Below are 25,761 nucleotides of genomic sequence, written 5' to 3'. Positions count from 1 at the left end.
CTGTACCTCACCACTATCGTTAGATTTTTTTATAATTTAATATAGTAAGTACTGTTAAAAGCTTTAATATTCTGTTTGCCTCTGTGACACTTTGTAGATCAGCCTAGCCTGTTGCATTCGTTAGCAGTTTATTTTTCCCATTTCTTGTTGAATTTCCTGGTGAACTCAGATGTGTGGGGGTTTGAGCAATGCTCTTTCTTCAATCTGAGCAATGTTCTTTCTTCAGTATGAAAATGTTTGGTACCTCTGTGAAGCTCTTATCTCTCAGGATGATTGCCACTTTTGATCAGACTCATCTGAGTTTATTGGGTGTGCTTAGAAGAAATTTGAGTAATCTGACTAATCTGGTACCTGCAGATCTGAAGGGCCTGCAGTCTAGCCTGCCAAAGGAACAGAAGAAGTACAGCCCCATACAATGGAATGGTATTTCAGATGAGTTTGATGCCAAAAGGAAGCTAGGGATCTTTAGAAATCTGTGAAGGTGATGCCTCAATACAAAGCATCTTAGTTCCTTGTGTGTCACTTCTCTTGGTGTCAATTGCTCAATCAGATCTGCATGCCCTATGCAGTATCCCTTGAGAGGAACTGTGTGACCTTTGTAGGTCTGCGGGAGGAATCCATTCTTGCTTCCCCTGAGGAGCACAATCTCTATGGAAAGTGCTGTTTGCCTTCCAAAAATTCATTTGTTCCAGTGTCTCTGGTTGAGAAACTAGGAGCTGTTCCATACTGAAGTTCTGCAGAGGTCAATTTACTGAGAGTCAGGCTTGAAGAGATTTTTGAAATCCGTAATCTTTGCAAATTTTAACTGCAAAACACTGAACTTCGACCGCAGATTTTTAGATCTTATGGCTTCTATGTAACACAACAGAAAAACTTGAATCTTTTGTGATAACAGGCCCTCAATGTGTAGTGAAAGGCAATACCAGATTGTCTTGAGGGGAACACCTTTCAATTTTAGTATCAGTTGTGATTATGAAAAATGCATTGGGCACAGGTTGGATGGATGAGCTCACTTGGACAGTCTCACATCTGGGTTTACCAGTACTAATTCCTAGACCATGTGACCTTTATCTAAACCTCCTGTTCCCCTCTGAACTCTTCAGAATCTTCATTCATAACTTCCAGGTCAGGTTTCTTCACAGGATCTCTCAGCCTGGCTGCCTAATTGTGCTAAACCGCTGAGTTTGGATACTGATCTCCCCCTGGAAGGTCATTAGGTCTTTTTAGAGGGTCTTAATGCTTCCACAAGAAACAGCTGTGGACAAAGCTTTGTTAGTGAAACTCCAGTAAGAACTGCGCCATTGTCTCCCACAGTTCCTTACATTTTGGATTCTCTCTCAAGCACTCTCGATTATCCTTGAATGCTGATAGGGTCAATCTGAGAGCTGTATTTGCATACCATTTGCCAATACACAGATACTAGCGCCCCATAATTAGCACATCATAGTTCAGAGACTTTTTTAACAAAGAAAAGACTATCTCCTCCTCCTAAGCATTTAGGAGCCACCACCTTCTTGTAAATTGAATCTATATCAGTTGAATCTTTACGAGAATGCTTTTTGTACCATCTAGCCATACAGATTGCATTTTAAGTGGCTATAACATCAGCTGGGAGAATGTGAGAGATCTAAGCTCTGGTGACTGATCCTCATTATCTGGTGTTTCAAAGGATAAAGTGGTCCTGCATTCTCAAATATTTAACTAAGGTGGTCTTGAAATGTCTTTTTAAATCAATCCATCAGCCTCACTTTCTTTCCCTAGACCTCATGACGTGATAGGAGAAGCCAGGTTGCATAGTCAGTGTTAAAAGGAGCCCTTTATCTAAACAGGATTAAATCTATATGCATGCCTCTCAGCACTGTGGCATCTGCACGTAAATTGAGAGAATATGCATCTCTGCTCAGATTCATAAATGGATCAGGCTTTGTATCCAGCTATATGAAGCCTGTACAGGTATGACAACAGCTGAAGCCTTTTGTAAAATATTTCACCAGGTTCAGAGTAGCTTCTGCAGCATGTCTGAAGAATGTTCCTGTTAGAAATGTGTAAAGTTGCTACCTGGAGCTCAATTAATATATTTACACATCATTGCTCTCTTTAGAGGGCAGCAGTTATAGAGCTAGTACTCAGCTTTCCTTGATGTTTACCTCAATGATAAGTATTCTTTAAAAAAAAAAAAAAAATCCTGAAAATTCAGGAGAGCAGTCCTGAAACTTTAATTCTGTGACTCTTCCTTTGACAGTTACTGCTGGGTAATCTCCCATGAGCGGGGCTGTCGGATAGCACTCAGGAGAATGAAATTACTCCCAAGATCTTTAGGGAGATTGTCTATAGATCCACATTCCAGTGGAGTAGCCAGGTGGAAAAAACGGTGGGGAGTGAGAGGAGATTAAAAAAGGTGCCACTCCCTGGTACTCACCTGGCAGCGCTATGGGTCTTCAGCAGCACTTCAGCGTTGGGTCCTTCACTCGCTCCGGTCTTCGGCACTGAAGGACACCTCCCCACCTCCCACCCCGCGCCACCGCAACGCTGCCGAAGACCGGAGCGAGTGAAGGACCCGACGGCGAAATGCTGCTGAAGTACCGGGAGTTGGGTGCCTTTTTTATCTCTGCTCTCCCTGACCTGTCGCCCAAGACCCAGAGCCGTGTGAGTAAAAATTGTAAAGGTGCCATGTAATTAAAAAGGCGCCACTTCTGCTCGGTGGGTGAGTGGCCGCTGCCCCGCTCCCCCCCGTAGCTATGCTCCTGCCACATGCCCCGCTTATTTGGAGTCCGTTGGAGTTGCCGATTACGTGGAATGAAACTGGGTTGGAATTGAGATTTGAGCTCCTTTATATACCCTTGCATCGGATGGTCAGATCTGTAAGGGAGCATACCTGATGCTTAGAAGGTCACTCCTTTCCAGAGAGTTTTTTGTGTTTGTACTGAGGGAACGCTACAGTTGCTTCATATGTAACTTTCCTTTTGAAAACAGAAGAAAGTGTGCAGTTGTGTGAAACTTATTTATTCTGCAGCTTCTCCACATGCAGAATTAGGCCGCCTTGATTATATTGTGTTAATGACTTTTTTCCCCTGAGTTCACTTCTGCATTTGAAGTTTTCTAGGGCAGCAAGGCTAGTAGTACTACAGTCTGTGGGCTTGGCTATTATGTGGAGGTTGTGCTGCTTCCTGCTGAACAACAATTAAGGATGTTCAAGAGTGGCCGTGACTTTCTCCAGAGACATGTCTGGGTCTTTAGACAGTCTGAATGGGACAGTGACGTGTGCCTTCAAGTATGGATGTTGTAAAATGTGGGAAATTAAGAGGAAACCTCATTATTTTATTGGGACATGCCAGACATGCAGGTAGCTTTAACATTCAGACAGTGGATCTGGTCAGTTGTAAAATGTTGACAATTTTGAATCTCAAATCTTTTAAAAAGGGAGAGGGAATTGACAGTCTTTGCCACACTTTCCCTTTTTTTCTTGACTAGTCTATTTGAAATAGAATTTTATGTTCAACCATTTTTGAAAGAAGATGATATTCAGGTGAACCAGAGCATTTTAATTTAGCACTTTCTGTCTTATGTGTATTGGTAACGGTTATTTTACCGTTTCACAGGAATAATGGTGAGTGTGATAATCAACCTTAATAAAAAAACTGCTTGGGTTGTAACAAGCTAACTTTTGCTGTATATGTTTATTTTTGTCTATTAATTTGTAGCGGAAACAAGTGAATAAAACTTGAAATGCTTTGTTTTAGGTTGGGATAAACATTCATATGGTTACCATGGAGATGATGGACATTCATTTTGTTCCTCTGGAACTGGACAACCCTATGGCCCAACATTTACAACTGGTGATGTCATTGGTTGTTGTGTAAACCTTATCAACAATACCTGCTTCTACACAAAGAATGGACACAGTTTGGGTATGGAAAACAATCACTGCTAATGATAGCTGATGTCAACAAACCTAGTGCAGTTTTTTGTATGTTTAAAATCTTAAAATTGTATTAAGCGGCCCCTGACATTGGAGTTAAGATTCATAAGCACCTTAAATATGGACTGATTTTTTTTAAATGGGTTTTATACTGCAGGGCTTTAAACTAGCTGATAAGAAAAATGGAAAAACTTATTAATGCAACATTAAAACCTTATACATGAATTTGGAGGGTTTGCCCACACCATCTTTCCCAGGAGATCTGCATATATTTCAACTTGTGGTGACTAAGATCTGGCATATGAATTTTCTGAAGGTCTCTAGTCTTCAATTGTTGCAATTAAATTCAAGCTTATATTTTTGAATTTTTAATTATATACTGTGTTACTGTTAGATGAAGTCTGCTAACAAATCTAATTACCCTTTGTCCCAGAGCATAGGAGAATGCATTTCAAATAGTGCGTGTCCCTTTATGGACAGCACACTGCCAGTAGCTCCATAACCCTTAAATCAAAGGGGCTTTATCTTAAAGCATATTCACTTATCTCACCTGGAAGAAAGATGATCTCTCAAGTAACTAGTTCCCAAGCCATTTAGAGCTGGAACAAAGCCACAAGTTAGTTACATAGGCCATCCCAAATTTATGGCAGTTAACCCTTCACCGTATGTTTTAGCATCATGTCTCATTATACCACATTGTACAGAAACTTTGAGGATGAGCACAGCAGGGATGGGTGGTGTTAATCCTGCATAAATTACCTGTCTGGTAGTTTGCACACACTTTAGTGCACAAAGATATTTTTCTTTCCTCATGTCTTGCATGTTTGTATTAGCAGTGGGTTAAGGAGAGGGTTGTGGCTTGGTGAATAGGTTTTGGAAGAGTGTTGAAATAGGGGCTAACAGAATAAGGCTTAGACAATGTGAGAAAATGACAAAGGGGAAGAAGAGTTAAGATGTCTTTTGTTGGTAGGAGTGGGACTGATAAAGAAACTGGCTGTAGATTTAGGCAGGAGCTTAATATAGGCCTTGAAGGGAAGAACAAAAAGCTTATTTAGAGTGATGGAAAGCTGCTGGGAGGCTGCAAAAGTGAGGGGGTGGAGTATTAAGATCAGGGCAACATATAAGAGATCATTCTGGAGAAATTGGAGGAGGAGGTGACAGTCAAGAAGTCCAAAGAGGAAGAGGTTCCAGTAGTCAAGGCAAGAGAAGATTAGGACATGGACAGCAAGTTAGCCTTTTGGATGTGATGGAAGAATTAGCAGGATTTGGTTACAGTTTGGGTGGGAGAAAGACGACAATAGGAATCAAAAGTGATCCTTATATTGAGGGCCTCCATGGTGAAGGATGGAGATGTTAACGGTGGTGGAAAATGGGGTTTGATTTAGGAGGAAAGATTAGAAGCTTTGTTTTTTGTCCTAGTACATTTGAGATTATAGTGGTATAGCAGATGGAGAAATAAAACCGAAGTAAACTTGAGTTGTCAGCATAGATGGACAACTAGTAGCAAGGTTAAAAATAAAATCCTTACAGCATGAGGAGAAGGAAATTATGATGCACCCTATGGGTTTCAGATACAGAATTTCACTTCTTCAAAAGAATCTATTTGAAATTGGAATCTTTTTCTAAAATTTACCTAAAGCACTGGGAACATATAAAGGTTAGATTTTTTTTCCCCTTCCTAATCCCAGCAAATTACAAAATTACCCTTTTTATCATTTATCAGGTTTTGTCATTTATCAGCTTCTCATATTTTATAACTAGATACTAAAATACCTGGTTTGACTTTATCTAACTCCAATAGAATACTTAGTTTGGATCAGAACTAAATTAATTTTCAACAAAGCCTCTGGTAAATATGCTACTTCTGCTTTAATTTTTGCAAACAAGAAAAGTACAATGCATTGCCAGTAGGAGACACTTCTTTGCAGTAAACTTTCATCTTGTTATTATAGTTGCATATGACAGACCTTGTACATTGCCAGAATATTTTACGAAAATGCTATTGGTACTTTTTTCCGTAGCATTTAAGACAGTCAGCTGTGGCCAAAATTTTCACACTTGATTGCTTAAAGATAGGCTGTCAGATCTATACTTAGTCCTATATAACACTGGTAAGAGAACATAGCTTTAAGCTACCAAGTTTCAAAATATTGGTCTGCATATTTTTGTATGGTAGTTTAATGTTTATCTTTTGAAAATATTTCTTTTCTATTTGCCATATACTGACCTTTTGGTTCCTGTTACTACTATACTAACTTGTGCAGAAGCATTATGGATGTCCGCATGCCTGTCATATTTACTTTTGAGGCAGGTCTGGGAAGTTTTTGCAAACCTGTAACAGATAACTATTAGAGAAACTAAATATTTAGCATCTAGATATTCCCTTCAACAATTATGAGATCTGGCAAATTTAACTGACTACTTGACTGCTCCTGCATACTAAATTAAAAAAACAAATAAACCCAAAACAAAAAAAGCCTCTAGGAAGTTACTTGCTCAACTTTTTCCAGTACATTTTGAATACAAATACATGAAAAATTATTTTTAATGCATCTCTTTTTATTACAGGTATTGCTTTCACGGATCTACCGGTAAGATAAGTGGATTTTCAAACAGAAAATAAATTTTTCTGTATACTATAAATAGCTGTTTCAGATGTACTGATTGTTCTTTTCTAGCTTATACTTCTTGGAAATGTGCACTATGCCCTTTTTATATCATTTTATCTGTCTAGTTTTCAGTTTGACAAATATTACTGAGGCAAAAACTTGAAACTCAGTATCTGTAAATACTAATACTGAAAAGCAAATAGTTACTATTTTTTCTCTGTTCAGATTTTAGTATCAGGGCATTTTCTTGAGGATTTTGACCAGACAATCAAGATGAGAATGTAATACATAATTTAAAAATTTTATTTATATACCTTGTTTGATTGTCAACTGGTTGTGAGATAATCTGTGAACAATAATGATAAAGCTAACTTATTTTATATTGTCATAGTTTTATGCCCAAATACAGAAGTATGTGTGTCTGTGTGTTCATTCTTGAGAATACCTGAGTTGGAAGCACAAATGTCCATTGTTCAGACACAAGTGGTGGCTGCATTATATGCAAAGGCTTCTTAAAACACCAACTTTTGTGTGTGTAATATCAAATTTAGGCATTTCCTCCAAGAAAGGCTATTTTTAATGTGTGTCAATACTAGTCACACTAGGCTTTCTAATTGTAATTTAGTTCATAGTACAAAGTATGTAAACTATTTTAAATAAATTAAAAATACCTTAATATGGTGACATTCTGCATAAAATTCTATAAGCTCTAGTTATATTTTGATTGGATTTTTCTCCAGCAGCATTCTATATGAAAGGCCCCCCTGTACTATGGTTACACCATGTCGTCTCTTTTTTTGCCTTTCTGTCATTCACGTCATTTTCAATCTGGACTTTGGTGGTGTTGTGATTTAGAGGACCATGATTAAGACACAAAATCCTATTGGAGGGCATCATTGTGCCATTAGGTCCTAAGAGAAAAAGCTGAAGAGACGCTACTGGCATCCAAAAATTCACTCTGATCCTAGAACGCATTAGTGCTGGCAAAACAGATTTTACCCCTTTGGGAATTGGGACCATATTTTAAAAGTTCACTGTGAAGGCCAATCTCTGAAAAGAAAATAGAATTTAGAAGACAAATGCTTTTGAAGTCGTTTTAGATACAAATCAAAGAAATCATGGGAGTTTTAGTGAACTGTTATGGTTCTTTGTAGGCATTATACTTGAATTTTGAAGCTAAGGAGTTTCCCCTAGCTCAGTTCTTACCTTAAACATTGCTAAAACATCTGAATTTTAGTGGTGGTACACCTGAAAATGGAAATGACCCACTTTATAAATTTGTGTTAAATTTTTTTGCTCTTGTTTAGAAATCAATTTTTTTTAAAAGTCCAGGATTATTTAACTTGGAGATGCATGTTTTCAACATAAAATTGAAGCCAAAAAGTGTGAAGTTAACCATGCTTTAAAAATTGCATTTGTTAGTTTGATGAGGAATTACCAGTGTTGAGGTATGGATCTCAAAATAATGGGCAGTGTTTTATTTCCTCTCCCACTGGTGACAGAGTTGTATGTTGTCCTATTGCTGAGGTTGGTATCAGTTACTAAAATTTGACTAACCACTGGGAATGCTAGGAGACTGAGTACTACTTCTCCCCAGTGATAAATGTGGGTGGGGATGTTGAAGGTGATTAAAAAGGGGGGGGGGAATCTGGAGTAAAAGGAAAAAGTATTGATTAAAAAAAAAATCTCTTGCAGCCAAACTTGTACCCTACAGTAGGGCTTCAAACACCAGGAGAAGTGGTAGATGCTAACTTTGGGCAGCATCCATTTGTGTTTGATATTGAAGACTATATGCGAGAATGGAGAACCAAAATTCAGGCTCAGATCGACAGATTTCCTATAGGAGATCGGGAAGGAGAATGGCAGACAATGATTCAAAAGTAAGAATTAGAGGGATTTTAAAGACTGTATAATTAAAATTCTCTAAAAGGGATTTTAAAATGGGCATTTAAAAAAAATGTTTGTACGAAATCCTAATTAAATTCAAATAGTTGGAATAGTTTTAGAACAAATATAGACCCTTCTTAAATGTTCATGAGAACTTTGTATTTTTCCTGTCATATTTGAAATGATGGTAAAAAATGAAGCGCATTCTTTGATACAGTAATTACAATTACCACTAAGAGTCATCAGGGCAGCTTGCTGGTATATAAAATTAGTAATAAGCTATATGACGTTTGACTTCTTGGTCACCAGTTCAAATGCATCCTTGATCAGTAGTGACCGAAAATTCATTCTGTTGAATGGCCATCGGGATGGCATATGTAGAAATCTCTCTCAGTTCAGTTCCTGGTAGATAGGTATCTGTATCAAAGAAATAACTGTAGTTGTTTTCGTTTTTAAAAAACTACTACAACAACTTGACATTAATTGACACAGATAATGGCTGTCTCAGCGGAGAAGCAGGGGACTGAACGGCCTATGGAGATTAATAACTATTTATCTGGCACCCCAAAGCATGCTAGGTGCCTCACAAAACATGGAATACACTTGGTCCCTGCCCCAAAGAAAAGTCAATCTGAAATGACAAGTGAAGTTGAATGCAGAGGGAGTGGATATGGAAACTGATACACACAGGTTATGGACATAGACTTGTGAGTTGAGGTAGTCTATGTGGAATGGCTATATATGTATTTGTATGTGTGTATATATTTATAGCTATTGAATATAAATTTTTTTGTGCCTAACTCAGGTAATTAAATTAAAAATGCCTGAATTTCTCGTGTATTTTCAGTTGGATATGGTTTTTACTCAGTGCCAATATTGTTTGTGTTATGTGATGTGGAATAGTAGCCGTTTCAGAAGCAAATGAAGCGATCCATATATGTAACTTGTTTAACTTTGTAAAGTATTTTGGGATGAAATTTGCAATTTAAAAATTGCCGCTGCTCTCGCTTGCTCTCTCCTAGCTTCCCCCTTCTTTCATAAGCACTAAATTCACTTAAACTAAAGAAATCAGATCTTGAAAACCTATTTTATGGTATTCTTTCTTTCTGCACTCACAATGTTAGTAGAACTTGTAAATTTGGCTGTATTAGTCCAGCTACTTGCTGGAATGCATTGTTTACAACAGTGTTTTGTATTAATGTGGCATTAATTTTAATTTTTTGAGCAGACTCACTGGCTGGGGGAACATCACAATGAACACATTTTGGTCTTCAAGTGAATGCGCACTATATTGTTAGTTCACCACCACCTGACACCATTTTGTCGTCTTTCCCAGCCAAACAAGCATTTTAATTTTAATAAAACTACTGAAGGGGCAATATAACTTACTTTGCCATTCTCAGTGTACTTAGATTCAGAACCTTAAATACAATATTTAGGATCAATTACAATTCATGTGATTAAGTGAATTGTCACAAGTATTTGAATTTTTTTACCACCATGCAGAATCAGAACCACTTGCCACCACGATTGTTTTCTGCACCAATGTTTATGCTAAAAATCTGTTAAAGGCTTTTCCTTTAGGACCTTGATCTTATAAACACTTATGCATGTGCTTATCTTTATGCACATGAGTAAACCCATTATGTCATGTTTAATTTATGTACAAGGACTTAAATGTTTGCAGGAGATCAATAGTTGGGTTATAAGTACAAATTCATACCAATGTCACTAGCGAGTGCAAGTCAATCGGCTACTCTGTAGCTTGTTTAAACTGGGTTGGTAGTCTGTCTAGTTGCCAGTAGACACGTGTTGGTATCGACACAGTCACAGATTTCCTTAAACATGGAGTCTTCCCTCTTACTCATAAGGCATGTCTATACTGGCCCCCCACCCCAAAAAAAAAAAAAGGAAAGAAGAGAGACCACAGCAGCAAGTCTCAGAGGCCGGGTCCACTGACTCGGGCTCATGGAGCTCAAAATAGCAGTGTAGGTGTTCAGGCTTAAACTGGAACCTAGACTCTCAGACCCATCTCCCTCACCCTGTTTCAGAGTCCTGGCCCCAGCCTGAGCCCAGATATCTACTCTGTTTTTAGCCCTGTGGCATGAGCCTGAGTCAGTTGACCTGAGACATGCTGCAGGTCTCTTTTGCAGTGTAGACATATGCAGAATTTCATGCCAGTTCTGGGTTGTGGAACATTTTTGGTGCTGTTTGGAGAAACTCTTATTGCTACTGAGCATACTGTATCTGTTCTGTGGATTAATACAGGATTTGGCCTCACAAGGCTTTAAGTCCAACATGTTTCATGAGCAAGGAATAAATTTTAAAAAATCAATATGTAATTTGATCATAACTTGGGTTAACAAATGGGGTTAGTTAAAAAAAATCCAATTGTTTCTATCTAAATTGAAATGTTAAAAAAATAGTTTGGAAAAACAAGTACAAGTAAGAATATGCTCTAACAAGGAGCTTAGCTCTTCTGGGAAGGAAATCAAATAGATTCAGTTAATGTATTCATGACTAGATGGGATAGGACATTTTTATATGTTGCAAATATATATTTCTGTTTTAGGTATCTTACTAATTCCACTATTTGCTTTTGTCAAGCAAGTGATTTTGTTTGCTGAGCTGTCTTGAAATTTGAAAAGTGTCTTCAGTTTATTTTACCTGCATAATGGTGTAAATGATGTTGCATATTTTAACTGTTTTGAATTCTCTTCTCAGAATGGTTTCATCTTATTTAGTTCATCATGGGTACTGTGCAACAGCAGAGGCTTTTGCCAGATCTACAGACCAGACTGTACTAGAAGAATTAGCCTCCATTAAAAATAGACAAAGTAAGGCTGGAAAGTACACTGCATGCTTTTTAAAACAAATTAACTTTAAATTGTCTCTTATATTAAAAACAATTCCCTACAATTTAATCTATGAAACTTCATCGTGGAATGTCCTTTCAACAATCTTACAACATTATAATTCAGTGCATTAATGCACAACTATAGAATCATAGAATATCAGGGTTGGAAGGGACCTCAGGAGGTCATCTAGTCCCACCTCCTGCTCAAAGCAGGACCAATCCCCAACTAAATCATCCCAGCCAGGGCTTTGTCAAGCCTGACCTTAAAAACTTCAAAGGAAGGAGATTCCATCATCTCCCTAGGTAACACATTCCAGTGCTTCACCACCCTCCTAGTGAAAAAGTTTTTCCTAACATCAAACCTAAACCTCCGCACTGCAACTTGAGACCATTACTCCTTGTTCTGTCATCTGGTACCACTGAGAACAGTCTAGAGCCATCCTCTTTGGAACTCCCTTTCAGGTAGTTGAAAGCAGCTATCAAATCCCCCCTCATTCTTCTCTTCCGCAGACTAAACAGTCCCAGTTCCATCAGCCTCTCCGCATAAGTCATGTGTTCCAGTCCCCTAATCGTTTGTGTTGCCCTTCGCTAGACATTTTCCAATTCTTTCACATCCTTCTTGTAGTGTGGGGCCCAAAACTGGACACAGTACTCCAGATGAGGCCTTACCAATGTCTAATAGAAGGGAATGATCATGTCTCTCGATCTGCTGGCAATGCCCCTACTTATACATCCCAAAATGCCACTGGCCGCCTTGGCAACAAGAGCACACTGTTGACTCATATCCAGCTTCTTGTCCACTGTAACCCCAGGTCCTTTTCTGCAGATTCTGCAGAATCATGGATTCTTGAGCCACTGGTTTGTTAATCTTGAAAGTACTGTTTAATTTTGGAACTAGTTTAATGAAGAGGAATGTTATGAATTACCTACCATGACACTGGTGTTCGAAAGGAAGGACACAAACATGTTTGGCGTTATCCTGGAACAAATGTTAATGGTGTGTCTAGACCAGTGGTGGGCAACCTGCAGCACGCGGGCCATACACAGCCAGTCAGGGTAATCTGCTGGCGGGCCACAAGACAGTTTGCTGATTTTGACTGTCCGCAGGCATGGCCACCTGCTGCTCCCAATGGCTGCGGTTCGCCGTTCCATTGGGAGCTGCGGGCTGCCGTTCCTGAGGACGGTCAGTGTAAACAAACTGTCTTGCAGCAGCCTGCCAGCAGATTACCCTGACAGCCGCAGGTTGCCCACCACTGGTCTAGACTAATGTTGACAATCACGTTGACAATCAGCTCTGGTTTACTAGTCAGTTAACTTGAATGGGACCACAGACGTAGACTTTGCCTTGAGTAGGAAAAGTGGTAGAGGCTTAGCTAGCACGTGCTGTTTAGATGCAGATTGCGTTTGTCAGGCTTACGGTTGGAAAATATCAACACTTTTAGTTCAGTTTTAGCAGGATGAGTTGTAGTCTAGTCAGGAGCTTAGGCTGTAAATTAAATAGGTGAAAATTAAGTTAAGGTGTTACTCTGATTTTCATTAGATGAGGGGTCACATTTAGGTTGGGCTTAGCTAGCATATTAACTAAACACAATCTAAACTTGACCATTTTTCATAGTTTAGATATAACCTGGTATTCCTGGTCTTGCAAATGACAGCAGTGCAGTGTGGGCATACTTTATGAAGACATATCAGTTAAAAATAAAATACTCACAACAATGTTACCTAGGGAGATGGTAGAATCTCCTTCCTTAGAAGTTTAAGGTCAGGCTTGACAAAGCCCTGGCTGGGATGATTTAATTGGGGATTGGTCCTGCTTTGAGCAGGGGGTTGGACTAGATGACCTCTTGAGGTCCCTTCCAACCCTGATATTCTATGAATGTCTTAATTTTTAATCTTCCTTTAAATGAGCTATTTGAGTAACTGGTAGTTCAGTGTGTTTGTCAAAGCAGCTGGCAATATATAACGTATATAATGCTCATAAATATCTGTAAAATAAATACAACTCTTAAAATATTTCAAAATTTCCAAGGAAATGAATGCATTTCTTTCTGTGAATTTTTTGGTAAAAATCCTATTGATTCATGTTGGTGGTATTTTTAATCATTTAATGTTGTATACGAATCCTTACACTGTGCAAGATTTAACCTTACTTTTTTGTGCTTTGGTGAACAGGAATTCAAAAATTGGTTTTAGCAGGAAGAATGGGAGAAGCCATTGAAACAACACAACAGTTGTATCCAAGTTTACTAGAAAGAAATCCTAATCTCTTATTTGCATTAAAGTGAGTCTTCAGGTTATGTAGATGTTTGTCTATAGATAACTGTGTAGTCTTAGGAGATATTACATAATTAATTTTGTCCTGTGAAAGCTTTAAATTCAACAGAATTTTTAGAAACTGCTTATTTAGTTAACATTTCTGTGTGCTAGATCTATCTTCTAGATCAAATAACTGTAGATTGTCGTCAGGGTCCTTTGTATTCTGCAGCTCTGTGGATATAATTCGCTTCTTGCTGAAGAATTGTCTTCCAGAGTCTGAGTTTTCATCTAAATCTGTATTTTTAAAAAAATTTTTGGAACCATTTTCCATTATGAATGTTTAATGTTAAACTTTCTTTTGTCACTTATTAATTCCAGACACTGAGTCCTCTTCCCTCACTGATTTTGAGGGAAATGATAGATTCTTCGAGGATCGTCCCTGTGGGTGCTCCCCTTTAGGTGTTTTGACACCCTGCGCTTGTAATCGGAGATTTGTGGTAGCAGTGCCCAGTTGGGCCACGCACGCGCTGTAGTTGTCTCATGCTGCTCCGAGCAGTTACACAGAAGTGCGCAGCCAACTGTCCCTCAGTTTCTTCTCTACTGCCTTTGGCTTGAGTTGGCGCAGTCAGCAGTGCCTTCTCCTACATCAGATAAGATTTATAATAAATAGTTCATAGTGATAGTGTAAGCTTAGTTGTAGTTAGTTTTCCGTATCACTTGCCTTACTCTAACCTCTTTAAAAATTTAAAAAAAAAAAAAAAATCCCTTTACCTTTCCTATCTACTGCTGCCTCTCTGGCAGGTGTGCAGCCTTAGCCTCAAACAGGGTTTACTATTATTTTTTATTTCTCTAAGAGACTGACTCCCGCAAAAATGGCCAGCTCACCTGACTTGCAGACTCTCTGTATTGGTCTTTGATGGTCATGCTCAGGGTATCCGCTGCCTTGGCGAGACACATTTCTGCAGTGTAGGCACTTTTGAGTAAACTGACAGCTAGGACAAGAAAAGCCAGGGATCTCCAATTGAAGCTTCTTATGATGGAGAAATCCCTCAGGCCAACCTCCGACCCTGCTTCCAGGTCACCCCCTGGCTAATGGTCACCAGTCTCTGACATGGGCTCCACTTCAACAATGGCTGCCAAGTAGCCTACCCCTAGAAAGGCTACCAAAAAGCAGTTGCAGACATCTCTGCACTGAGAATTTTCTAAAAGAAAGCGATCCCCAACTGAAAAATTTGCCCTGGTATCAACGGCACTGAGCGTGCCAGAACATGAGGCACCTGGAACATCTGGCACCACGAGTTCCTGAAGAGCTAAAGACCCTATGAGGCTAGCTAAAATGGAGGCTTACGCATTAAAATGAAACATAACAGCACCTATGGAACTGAAGAAGATCTCTGCACCAAGCGGTACAGTGGCGTTGCCTGCTGTTCCTCTGCTGCACTGCTCTAAATCCTCAGCACTGGCAGCTTCAACTCATGCTCCCGGGCTGTCCACCATGCCGTCTCCAGCACCGAGACTCAAGGTTTTCCACAGCAATTCATGAGGCATGCGGACCAGACAGTGATCTCAATCTCCTCTACTCTGTACCGAGGGTACTCCATCCAGATTGGTACCAAGCCAGCTGACTAATCCCTGCAGATATGCCACCCCATCTCCAGTGAAGAGGAAGAAGAGGACGAGGCAGTAATATATACTCCTTGCCACTCCTCACCCAAGCTTTGACCATTTCATCACCGACCATCTGCAGATACAGGAGGATGATATGGTCACCCATAGGCACCCCCTCCCCCATACCATTCCCACCTAACTGGTCATACTGGGATCCCTGAGCAGTGTATAGGATCCAATTGCAGGCCCCTAGCCTGCCTAGGTCCAGAACAGCCTTGTTACCCTTCAACTGTCCAGGCACCCTCAGAAACACAAGAGGAAGACACTGAGGAACCTGAGGACACAGCCAAACATGACACTTCACCACCTACTCCGCTCTCATCTTTGTCACCAGATGAAACCATAATGCCACCACCCCTCACCACAGGGGATGATTTCAAATCCTTTCAGAACCTCTTCAAAAGGGTTGCTGAATCCCTGGTCATTTCGTTGGCTCAGCTACCAGAAGCGCAACACAATCTCTCAAACATACTCCAGGCATCCCCATCAGCAAAGATAGCTCTGCCAATTAGTGATGCAGTCACGGAGCCTGCAAAAATAATCTGGCAAACACCTGCTACCGCACCACCCACATGTAAAAGATCTGGCAAAAAATATTATGTGCCAGCAAAAGGGGCTGAGTTCCTATTTACACACCCTGCACCAAACTCCCTTGTAGTGGAGGCAGCCAACCAAAGGGGCAAACAACGCCAGTCTCGAATGACCCCATACAATAAGGACTGGAACAGGCTAGACCTTTTCGGGTGGAAAGCTTATTCCTCAGCTACACTTCAGTTCCGCATAGCCAACTATGCTGCTCTAACCAAATACACACAATCTGTTCTCCAAAAGGTCAACTTTTATTGAAAATTTACAAGATGACAAAAAAGAACAGTAGAATGCAAACATTTCTGAAGGGGGTCTCATTGCCAGGAGGGCCCTCCAGACCTCCTTGACTCAGCAGACACAGCAGCACGATCCATTGTGACATCCGTGGTCATGCAGCATGCATCATGGCTCCACCTCTCCAGGCTCCCAAGGGAGGTCCAGACAACGGTTGAGGATTTACCCTTTGAGGGGCAGAAATTATTTGCAGACAAAACCGATGTTTCGTTACACACCCTAAAAGACTCAAGGGCGACCTTAAAAACCCTTGGCATTTACGTACTGTGACAAAGCTCCGAGCCTGTATTGGTGGGTCCCGTGCTTCCAGGTGGATTCAGTGGCTTCAGAAGCTCACTAACACACTCAATATGACCTTCCTTTCCCAGTATAGCAGCAAAGGTCACAGCTTATTGAGCTACTTTTCATCACAGGCCAGCATGGAAGGTGGAATACCCACAGTCTCTGTTGTTCCTTAGAGCTCAGTAGGTTCAGTTTGGTCTCTTGCCTGAACCAAAGTCTACAGAGATTCCCCTTGAGAGGGGAAGTAGAGTGAGGGGGAAGGGGGAAACCCGGGCCTGCCCTCTACTCGGGGTTCCAGCCCAGGGACCCTAATGGTAGCAGCTGTTGGTGGCTTTTCCCTTCACCGATGATGCTGCTTTGGTTCCCTGGGCCGCTTCTCCATGGTCGCCTTTTCCCAAGCTTCACCCTTACCTCAGGATTCAGCAATGCTCCCTCTCCTTCAGCTCCCTTCACCTGGGCTTCTCAAGAGAACTGGAAAGGAGAGCTTTTAAGCAGTATGAGTAGGACCTTAATTGGTTCCAGCTGTCTCCATTAACCTAATGGCCTTAACTGACCCTTTGCCAGTTAATTGAGGTCAGGTGCTGGTATTAGCCTAACTACCTTAACTGGTTAATTTGGTGACAGGCGTCTTGATTGGCCTGGAGTAGCCTTTGTTTGGCTATCCAGGGGACAGGGATCTACTCATTCTGAGGCTGATATACCTCCCTTCCACTACTCTCTTATATCCTTCTGGTCTGAGTCTGTCACAGTACCTGAAAACAAAAAGAAACAAGGCAGGTTTTACAATCAGAGATTCCGGTCTATGCCATACTCTCACCCCTAAGACAATATGACCAACGGCATAAACAAAGACAGAACAGACATCAGCAGAACCAAGATCAGCCTTTGATATCGCAACAATCCACCTCTAAACAATCATGAACCAGAAATGGTGCCTCACCCATTTGGGGACCGTCTGTCACTATAATACCCAGTCTGGAACACCATCACGACAGACAATGGGTTTTAGAGATTATCCAGAAGGGCTACTCCATCCCCTTTATTTCTATCCCACCTATCCACCTCCCTTCCCCCATCCCTTTCTCATGAGCACCTGTTACAACAGAAAATAAACCTGATTTGTACAATTAGGTGCCGTGGAACCCGTACCATCACAACACAGGGAGAGATTTTTATTCACATTACTTTTTAACTCCGAAAAAGACCAGCGGGTGGAGACCCAGTCTGGATTTACAAAAAACTCAAATTCATGAGAGCACAACAAAATGGTGAATCTAATCGCAATAATTCCGGCATTAGAGAATGAAGATTGGCTCTCGGTTCTCAACCTTCAGGATGCTTATTTTCATATTACCATCCACCTGTCATACGGAATATTCCTGAGGTTCAACATAGGGAAACAACATTTCCAATACAGAGTGCTACCCTTCGGCCCATCCACTGCCCAAAGGGTTTTTTTCCAAGGTTTTCACTGTCGTTGCAGCTCACCTGTGCCGACATGGAGTATGATATTTCCATACTTAGATGACTGCCTCATAGAGGCACCAACACAGCAAGAAGCAATAAATGCCACGCAGAGCATGATAACCCTTTTCACAAATCTAGGGTTGCAAATAAATGTGCAAAAATCCATACTGGTTCCTGCCAAAAGTTGGAATTCATAGGACTCTGTCTTGACTGTCTAACAGCAATGCTAATCCAACAATGCTTCCTCACCCTAGTCAACATAACTTCAACAGTGAGGGACAGTCCACAAACATCCTCCAGAACATGTTTACAACTCTTGGGGCACGTGTGGGTGGACAACAGTGTTTGTTTGTCAGGCATACCAGACTCCACATGAGATGCTTGCAGGCCTGGCTTCAAACACTGTATATTCCGTACAGACACCCTCTTAACAGATGCCTCACTATGCCATGCAGAGTAAAAGACTCGTTAACATGGTGATACAACCAGAGAACATCTGCTCAGGAGTCCCTTTCCATCAAAGAACTCCAACCATGACAGTCCCCACAGACGCTTCCCTAATAGGTTGGGGGACACATCTACTCAACAATACTGTAGAAGGCTGCTGGTCCCCTGCAGAGTCCAACCTGCACATAAACTTACTGGAGCTAAGGGCAGTCCAAAATGTATGTGAGTACTTTCTCCTTCTAATCAAGAACAATACAATCAAGATCCTCACAGACAATATAGAGCATGCATGTTTTATATAAACCACCACAGAGGAGCACGATTATACTCCCTATATACAGAGGCAATACGCCCTTGGAATTGGTGCATCACCAACAACGTAGAGATATCTGCATCCTATCTGCCAGGATGTCAGACTACAACGGCAGATGTACTAAGCAGGGATTTCTCGCAAACCCACGAGTGGGAGATGGATCCTGGAATTCTCAAATCCATATTCAAACTATGGGGGTTCCCTACCATAGATCTATTTGCAACAGCTCAGAATGCCAAATGCCCACAACATTGCTCCAGAGTGGGATTTGGGACACCACTCCCTAGGCGACACTCTCCTCAAAATGGGAGGCACCACTGATGTATGCATTTCTTTTGACCCCACTCCTAAACTGAGTCATTCACAAGATCAAGCAGGACAAATCCAGGGTCATTCCCATAGCACCCACATGGCCCAGACAAATGTGGTTCCCATACTTGTGCTAGATGGCAGTGAAACCGCCTCGAATCCTTCCCCTAGTACCTCACCGTCTATCACAAGATGCGGGATGAGTCCGTCACCCGAACCCCAACCTTAAAGCCTGGTTACTCCATGGCTGATGGAGGTCAAGATGGCCTGTTCTGAGGAAGTAAAAGCTATATTACTGAACAGTGGGAGACTTATGGATATATGTGTTTCCTGTACTTAAGTGAAAACAATTCTGCATCTGGTGCCCAGATAAACAGATCTTGCCACAATCGTCCCCCCCACTGAGGATCCTGACTGTATACTAGGACTTAAAAAATCGGGGCTATCCACAAGCTCCATCAGAGTATGCTTGGCTGCTATTACCTCCTTCCACAACAAGGTGGATGGGGTCACTATATTTGCTCACCCAACAATTAAATGCTTCCTTAAAGGCATTCAAAACACTTATCTCACAATAAGAAACTACACCTATGTGGGACCTCAGCCTTGTTCTGTGTGGACTCATGGGAAAGCCGTTTGAACCCCTTGCAAAATTTGTTCTTCGTTGCACTTATCCATGAAGGTGGCTTTCCTGGTTGCCATCACATCTACCAGACAGGTGGGAGAATTAGGTGCCCTAATGGCACACCCACCGTATATGACATTCTTTAAAGATAAAGTAATCCTATGTCCGCATCCTAAATTCATTCCCAAAGTTGCCTCCCCCTTTCATTTAAACCAATCCATTTACTTACCTGTATTTTTTCCTAAACCACATGTGGACGGGAAGGAGGCCTTACTCTGCACATTGGATGTTTGCAGAGCATTCGCGTTCTACGTAGAAAGAACAAAAACATATGGAAACAAATTAGCTAGATGATTTTCTACAACAGAATGCTTGTTGGGTCAAACCATCTCAAAACAGGGACTATCCAAATGGATAGCAAGATGTATCCATTTGTGCTACCAAAACAACGATCTACAACCTCCACTGGGAGTTCTCTCACACTCCACCAGGGCACTAGCAGAATCTGTGGCCTATCACTGACATTCGCAGAGCAGCTACCTGGGCATCAGTCCATACTTTCACTAAACACTATGCCTTAAATTCTAAGGCTTAGAACAACAATCAGTATCAGATGCTCACTTTGGACTTACAGTGTTATCCAGTCAGTAGACTAACTCCAAAGCCCCTCCCCTCCACTCAGGGGCACTGCTTAACAATCACGTAAAGTGGAGCACCCACCGGGACACTCCTTGAGGAAGACACCTTGTGCAGTAACTGAGGTTCTTTGAGATGCTTGTCCCTCTGGGTGCTCCACTATCCTCCCTCCTCCCCTCTACTTCAAAGTTTCAGGCCAATTGTCTCAGGTAGAGAAGGAACCGGGACAGTTGGCTGCACACCACTATGTAACCGCTCAGAGCAGCGCAAGACAGTCATGGCGCATGTGTGGCCCAACCGGGCACTACTACCACAAACCTTAGATTACAAGTGCAGGGCATCAAGCACCTAAAGTGGAGCACCCATAGGGACAGCCATCTCGAAGAACCTCCGTTACTGCACAAGGTGAGTAACCGTCTCTTCCTGAGGAAAACGTTTAATTTAAAATAGAACATTTTTAATCTTTCTAAAGTTTCCTTTTTTAAAGACTATTGATTGTCAAAATTCTTGCAGGATAAGGTTCTTGCTGTTCTAGGTCCTCCCCACAAATCAGTTATTTGTTCTCTTGAGGTTACGTTCTGGTCGGATACTCTCTAACCTCATAGACTGAAGACTGAGAATATACCTACGCGACCTGTGCTACGCTGGTACAGCTGCAGCTATGACGTAGCACTGTAGTGTAGGTACTTCCTACATTGACAGAGGGGTTTTTTCATTAATGTGGTTAATCAACCTCTGAGAAGCAGTAGGTAGGCCAGTGGAAGAGTTCTACTCTGATGGTTAGATCGACCTAACTATGGCTCTCAGGATGTGATATTTTTCACAGCCGTTGGTGGCGTAGCTAGGTTGATCTTGGTTTTTAAGTATAGACCAGGCCTAAAACTCTGACATCAAGTGCTTTGTCGGACAATAAAACTTTGTTTTTAAGACTTAAAAAATTACTTCTATTTGCATTGAATGTTTATCTGAAATTCTGAAGTGGCATATCTTCTCCCTAAGATAACTGTTGGTTTTTTTAATTGTTTAGGGTGCGCCAGTTTATAGAAATGGTGAATGGTACAGACAGTGAAGTGCGGTGTCTGGGAGGCCATAGTCCAAAATCACAAGACAGTTACCCTGTAAGCCCTCGATCATTCAATAGTCCTAGCATGAGCCCCAGCCATGGAATGAATATTCACAGTTTAGCAACAAGCAAAGGAAGCAGCACACACTTTTCTGGTGAGTCAAACTAGGGTTTTGACCCACACTATACTGAGTTCTTTCTTCAATTCTGAATGTCAAGACAAAATAACAGATCTGTCAGATTTGCATATTAATGATGTGTTTTCCTAGTTTAACCTACTGAATTAGTTATCCAAAGGGAAGTTTGTACTGGTCAATCGGCTGCTTTTGGTGATGTCAGTCGTTTGCCAACTGGAAATAGTGCATAGCTGGGGTCCAGTCCTCAAAGTATAAATCCAGCTAGGTGAAAGTAAAGGCTTGGGCAACCAGCTAATCCCGTGGTGTACGTCACTTGAGGACTGGTTCCAAATATTTTGGGAAGTCTTTTGTGTAGTAGTGTGGTTTTTGGCACCTAGTATGCGGTTGGCTGCTTGGAGGTGATTCTAGGGTGGGACTCCCAAATGGCACTGCTTTTCCCTTGGCAGGGGAGCCATTGTATTCCACCTCCCCCACACTGCCTCATTTGATCTGCTGACATGACCAGAAGCTACCATCTCCTTCAGCCTAGGAATGAGTATGGGACATAGGGCATAGAGAATGACTGGTAAGGAGTCCCAGAGCAGTGCTGTGCTGGTATGGGGGGGTTGGTGGTCAGCAGGTCAGTTTCTGATTTTCTGCTGACCTCCAAACTTCAATTGAAGCTGCTCAGCTCTACTGAGAGTGGTCAGGCTGTCTTAAGCAGATCTTTATCTTAAAAGACAGACTTGAATGTTTCAAGGCTTCCAGTTCAGTTTAAGTAATATTAAATATTTGGGGGAAGGACCAGCTTTCAAAGTGCAAGCTGGTTGGACAGAGGGTGAGACTGGGCACTGTGAAAGTAAGTGGAAGTTTTGTATGTCTTCACTGAACCCAGTCCTCTTTCAGCAGTAGTTGGTGTCCCTCTGTCCACTTTCAGTTCAATTCTTTTATAAAATCTAAATTGGGGCCAACTTCTTGTCTTCAGTCTACTTTTCCCTAAGTAGAAAGTGAGAGTTAAGTGGCCAGTGGGGGGGACACTGCTGCTGGAAAGGCAACTGCTGTCGTGGGAATAGAGAAGGGACCAAAGAACTTATGAAAAGTTAAACGTGTAGCCATTATAATATTTAAATAGAAGGTATTTATAACTTGTATCCTGTTTCTCTATCTTCAACTTTGAAAGTTTAGTAGGATGTGATGCAGAAAATCTCTCACCCCCAAAACGCTTGACTTTCTATTGTTTTGAAGATAAAGAATCTATGCCAAGTTGTATATTAGTAGTAGCTGATAGATTTATTGGATGGCCGATTGAAAGTGCTTGTGATCTATTGCTACAGTAGAATATATAGAACTCCCATTTTCAGGGCTTGATAAAATAAAGTATCAAATTAGTACACGTTGAATGTGTCTGCTTTTAAATTACAGCTTTCCTCAATTAAATATTACCAGGGAGGGATGAGGTGTTAGCAGGAAAGAGTAGTACACCAAGCTGGAGTAATGTTTAACCAAATGTTCTGCGGTTTAGCAAAGTGTAATTCTCCATCAAATTTTGATCCTCATTAATCCTTTGTTTAGTTGATAATATTGAATATACCTTCAAATTACTGAATTTACATATGAAAAATAACATAATGTTATTATACAAAGCCAATTAAGATAAAGTGTAGTCATTAAAAATCAAGGCTGACTCTAGCCCAGTCAGGATTTTCAGATACTTTCTGAATGGTATATTCCAAGTAAAAGGTCTGTAGTTCCTCTGGCTTGTGTATTTCACTGGGAACATTCGCTAGTGAACTGAAAATCTGATATAAAAACTGCTGTTAATGTTTGTTAATTAATTTTATTACCTGGCTTTTTTTTTACTGTGAAAGCCTTAAATCTGTTTCAAAGGCTTGAGGAGTGGAAGCTAGGTATGTGGAATTACTTGATAAATCTACTGTACATGAACAAATCAGTCTTATGCTTATTTCAGTAATGTGTACGTAAAATCACAATTTGTAACTGACTGAAAATACCAAAATATTATTTTGTTTAGGTTTTGAAAGTAGTTGCAGTAATGGAGTAATACCAAACAAAGCGCATCAGTCTTACTGCCATATTAAACACCAGTCCACAAGTTTGAATGTACCTGAACTCAACAATATAAATGTATCAAGATCACAGCAAGTGAACAGCTACACCAGGTGAGTAATCTCCCAAACAGATGTCTGATCCACCGTGATGCTAGTTTTTGTCATAAACATCTTTATTTTGCACTGCAGAGAGCGCAATTTTTATATGGATTTTTAGGACCCAGGCACAGCATGTGGTTTTTGAAGTCACTGATAGTTCATAAAATGGGATGGGGTGAGGCAGTTGGAATTATTTTCTCATATTTTTCATTAACTGTATTGTACTGAGTCTTGAAGGTGAAAGTATAATAGCACACATATATTGTTCTGTTAAATTATTTGTGACATTTAGAGACATCAGATTTTATTCTCCTACCAGCTTCTTCAGGTTGTCAAACTTCTCCCTTCATCTTCTGGTCTGGTGCTTAGTCAAAATCATTTCTGAGGACTTCAGTGACAAACATATTCACTGCTTTTTATTTTATGCAGATAAAATTGAGTGAACTGTGGATTCTCATGTATGTATGTAACCACAATGGTTTGCTGTAAGCACTAGATGTGTGCAATCCTTTGCTTTTAATGGGTTTGCGTATGTCAGAGGTGGTAATTCTAAAATGATAGATAGCATAGGTATAACTGAGCCGAATTTGGCCTGTAGAATGTTTGTTGCTGGTGCTGGGTGAGATGGACAGAACCAGACTTGAGTGCAGGAAGAGTTAACAGACCTAGCAGGTGGAGGGGAAGCGTTTACTTTTAAAACTGTCTGTGATAAACCATTATGACGACAAATATGGAAATACTACTTCGAGTGCTTGCATATGTCCATTTCACATTAGGTGTGTGCGTGTCTTGTGTATGGTTGCCAGAAATTTTTCCCTTCAGGGGTACCTGTCAGGTCAGCTCTAGCGCCCTTGTTGTACCAATAAAATAAAAACCAGCAGGATCTTATTAAAGGGAAAAAGGCAAAATACCACATTTATTGTGAATACAGAAAGAATCATAGTAAGCAGTTAGTTATAGCTATAACATTCCATTCAATCTCATATTTATTCACACATTCATTCATACAAACACACACACACACATACACACCCACACACACAGGTTCTGCAAGGTTGTTATCATAGTTACCAGCCTTAGAGTTGCTCATGCCAAGCCACTGGCCAGGTGGCCTGGACATGAGGAGGGAGCAGGGCCTTGTCAGATGCTCATCTGATGCTCCTGGAAGTTGGTTTGCAGAATCAGACCCCAAAGTTCTCACTTTTTAGAGTCCATTTTTATAGGAATTTCTTCCTATGCCAGTCTATGGGAATTGCTTCATCATGCTGTTGCTGAATCAATCAGCAGATAGCACATTCCTGACGGCTCCAAGATGTTATCTTGTTCTTTGGTTCTCCCATCCTTGAGGCTGTTGGGTGGATTCCAGTCTGCCCTCCGGGGGGGGTCGTCTGGTTATTTCCACTTGACGCCTTCTTCAGCCGATGGACACTGGATTCTTAGGCTGGCACCTCCCTGATCATTCAGTTATTATCCACACCAAGCATCCATCCACATACATCCTCTATCTCTATTTTAATCACAATTGTTAATACAACAAAAGGGTGGGGAGTCTCTGGGTGCTGTTTCTGTTGTTAGAGTATTGCTTTGAGTCTCTCTCTGTGAATTGCTTTGAGAACAGACTCTGTCTTAGAATGTACTAACACAATTAGCAGCTTGCAAGTTTCACACACAGAGGGAGAGGAACAGTACCAAAAACCAAGAGACCTCTTAATTAGTAATACCCTGGAATTTGAACTATGGGGAATCAAACTCATTTGTGATTTTAATACAGAACTTCTTTAATATGATCCAACACCCTCTGGTGCTGCGCACTTATGGTGCAGTATAAGGAGTCTGGCCAACCCTGCACCCTCTCAATTCCTTCTTAACGCCCGTGACGGTCACTGGAACTGCTCCTCTTCTTTGGCAAGCTACATTCAGTGGTTCTCGTTTGTCACTCCAGCCTTCCTTTTTTCTTCTTCCCAGTAGTTATTTCTCAGTTTGGACTTCAGTTAATAGTTGTAAATAGTTAGTTGAACTCAATGCATTAGCATTGCTTCCTCTGCTCCTGGAGCTGGGCACGCCTTGGTCTCTGAGCTTCAAGCCCTGTGGCATGGCCATGCCTGAGAGCAGCCCACACTCCAGTTGTTTAAAGTGGTTGAGTGAGACTCGTATCCGGGATCGCTGTCGGATCTGCCACCAGTTCAAGTTGGTACGAAGAAAGACTGGGAGGCCAGGTTAAAATACATCCTGATGGAGGCAGCACTCAGACCCTCCT

The 25,761-nt window shown here is 41.1% G+C and overlaps 1 protein-coding gene and 1 long non-coding RNA gene across 3 annotated transcripts in view; one reads left to right on the top strand and one right to left on the bottom strand.

Moving 5' to 3' along the window:
* RANBP9 (RAN binding protein 9) overlaps positions 1 to 25,761 on the top strand; it is a 71,181-nt gene that overhangs the window by 31,701 nt on the left and 13,719 nt on the right. For both annotated transcript variants that reach the window (XM_084619220.1, XM_084619221.1), the window contains exons 4-10: positions 3,741 to 3,908; positions 6,488 to 6,510; positions 8,224 to 8,408; positions 11,140 to 11,252; positions 13,445 to 13,553; positions 21,185 to 21,375; positions 23,369 to 23,516. In XM_084619220.1, coding sequence (XP_084475346.1) covers positions 3,741 to 3,908; positions 6,488 to 6,510; positions 8,224 to 8,408; positions 11,140 to 11,252; positions 13,445 to 13,553; positions 21,185 to 21,375; positions 23,369 to 23,516 — 937 coding nt within the window. The remainder of the gene's footprint in view (positions 1 to 3,740; positions 3,909 to 6,487; positions 6,511 to 8,223; positions 8,409 to 11,139; positions 11,253 to 13,444; positions 13,554 to 21,184; positions 21,376 to 23,368; positions 23,517 to 25,761) is intronic.
* Positions 14,489 to 20,521, bottom strand: LOC311515833. Its single transcript, XR_014710241.1, has 3 exons — positions 19,751 to 20,521; positions 19,076 to 19,168; positions 14,489 to 17,112 (listed from the first exon to the last, which is right to left on the bottom strand). It is a non-coding gene; the product is annotated as an uncharacterized lncRNA (long non-coding RNA).

Source organism: Lepidochelys olivacea (assembly GCF_965140295.1).
Source record: "Lepidochelys olivacea isolate rLepOli2 genome assembly, chromosome: 2".
NCBI classification, from domain to species: Eukaryota; Metazoa; Chordata; order Testudines; family Cheloniidae; genus Lepidochelys; species Lepidochelys olivacea.
This window is presented reverse-complemented; position numbering and strand designations above follow the sequence as displayed.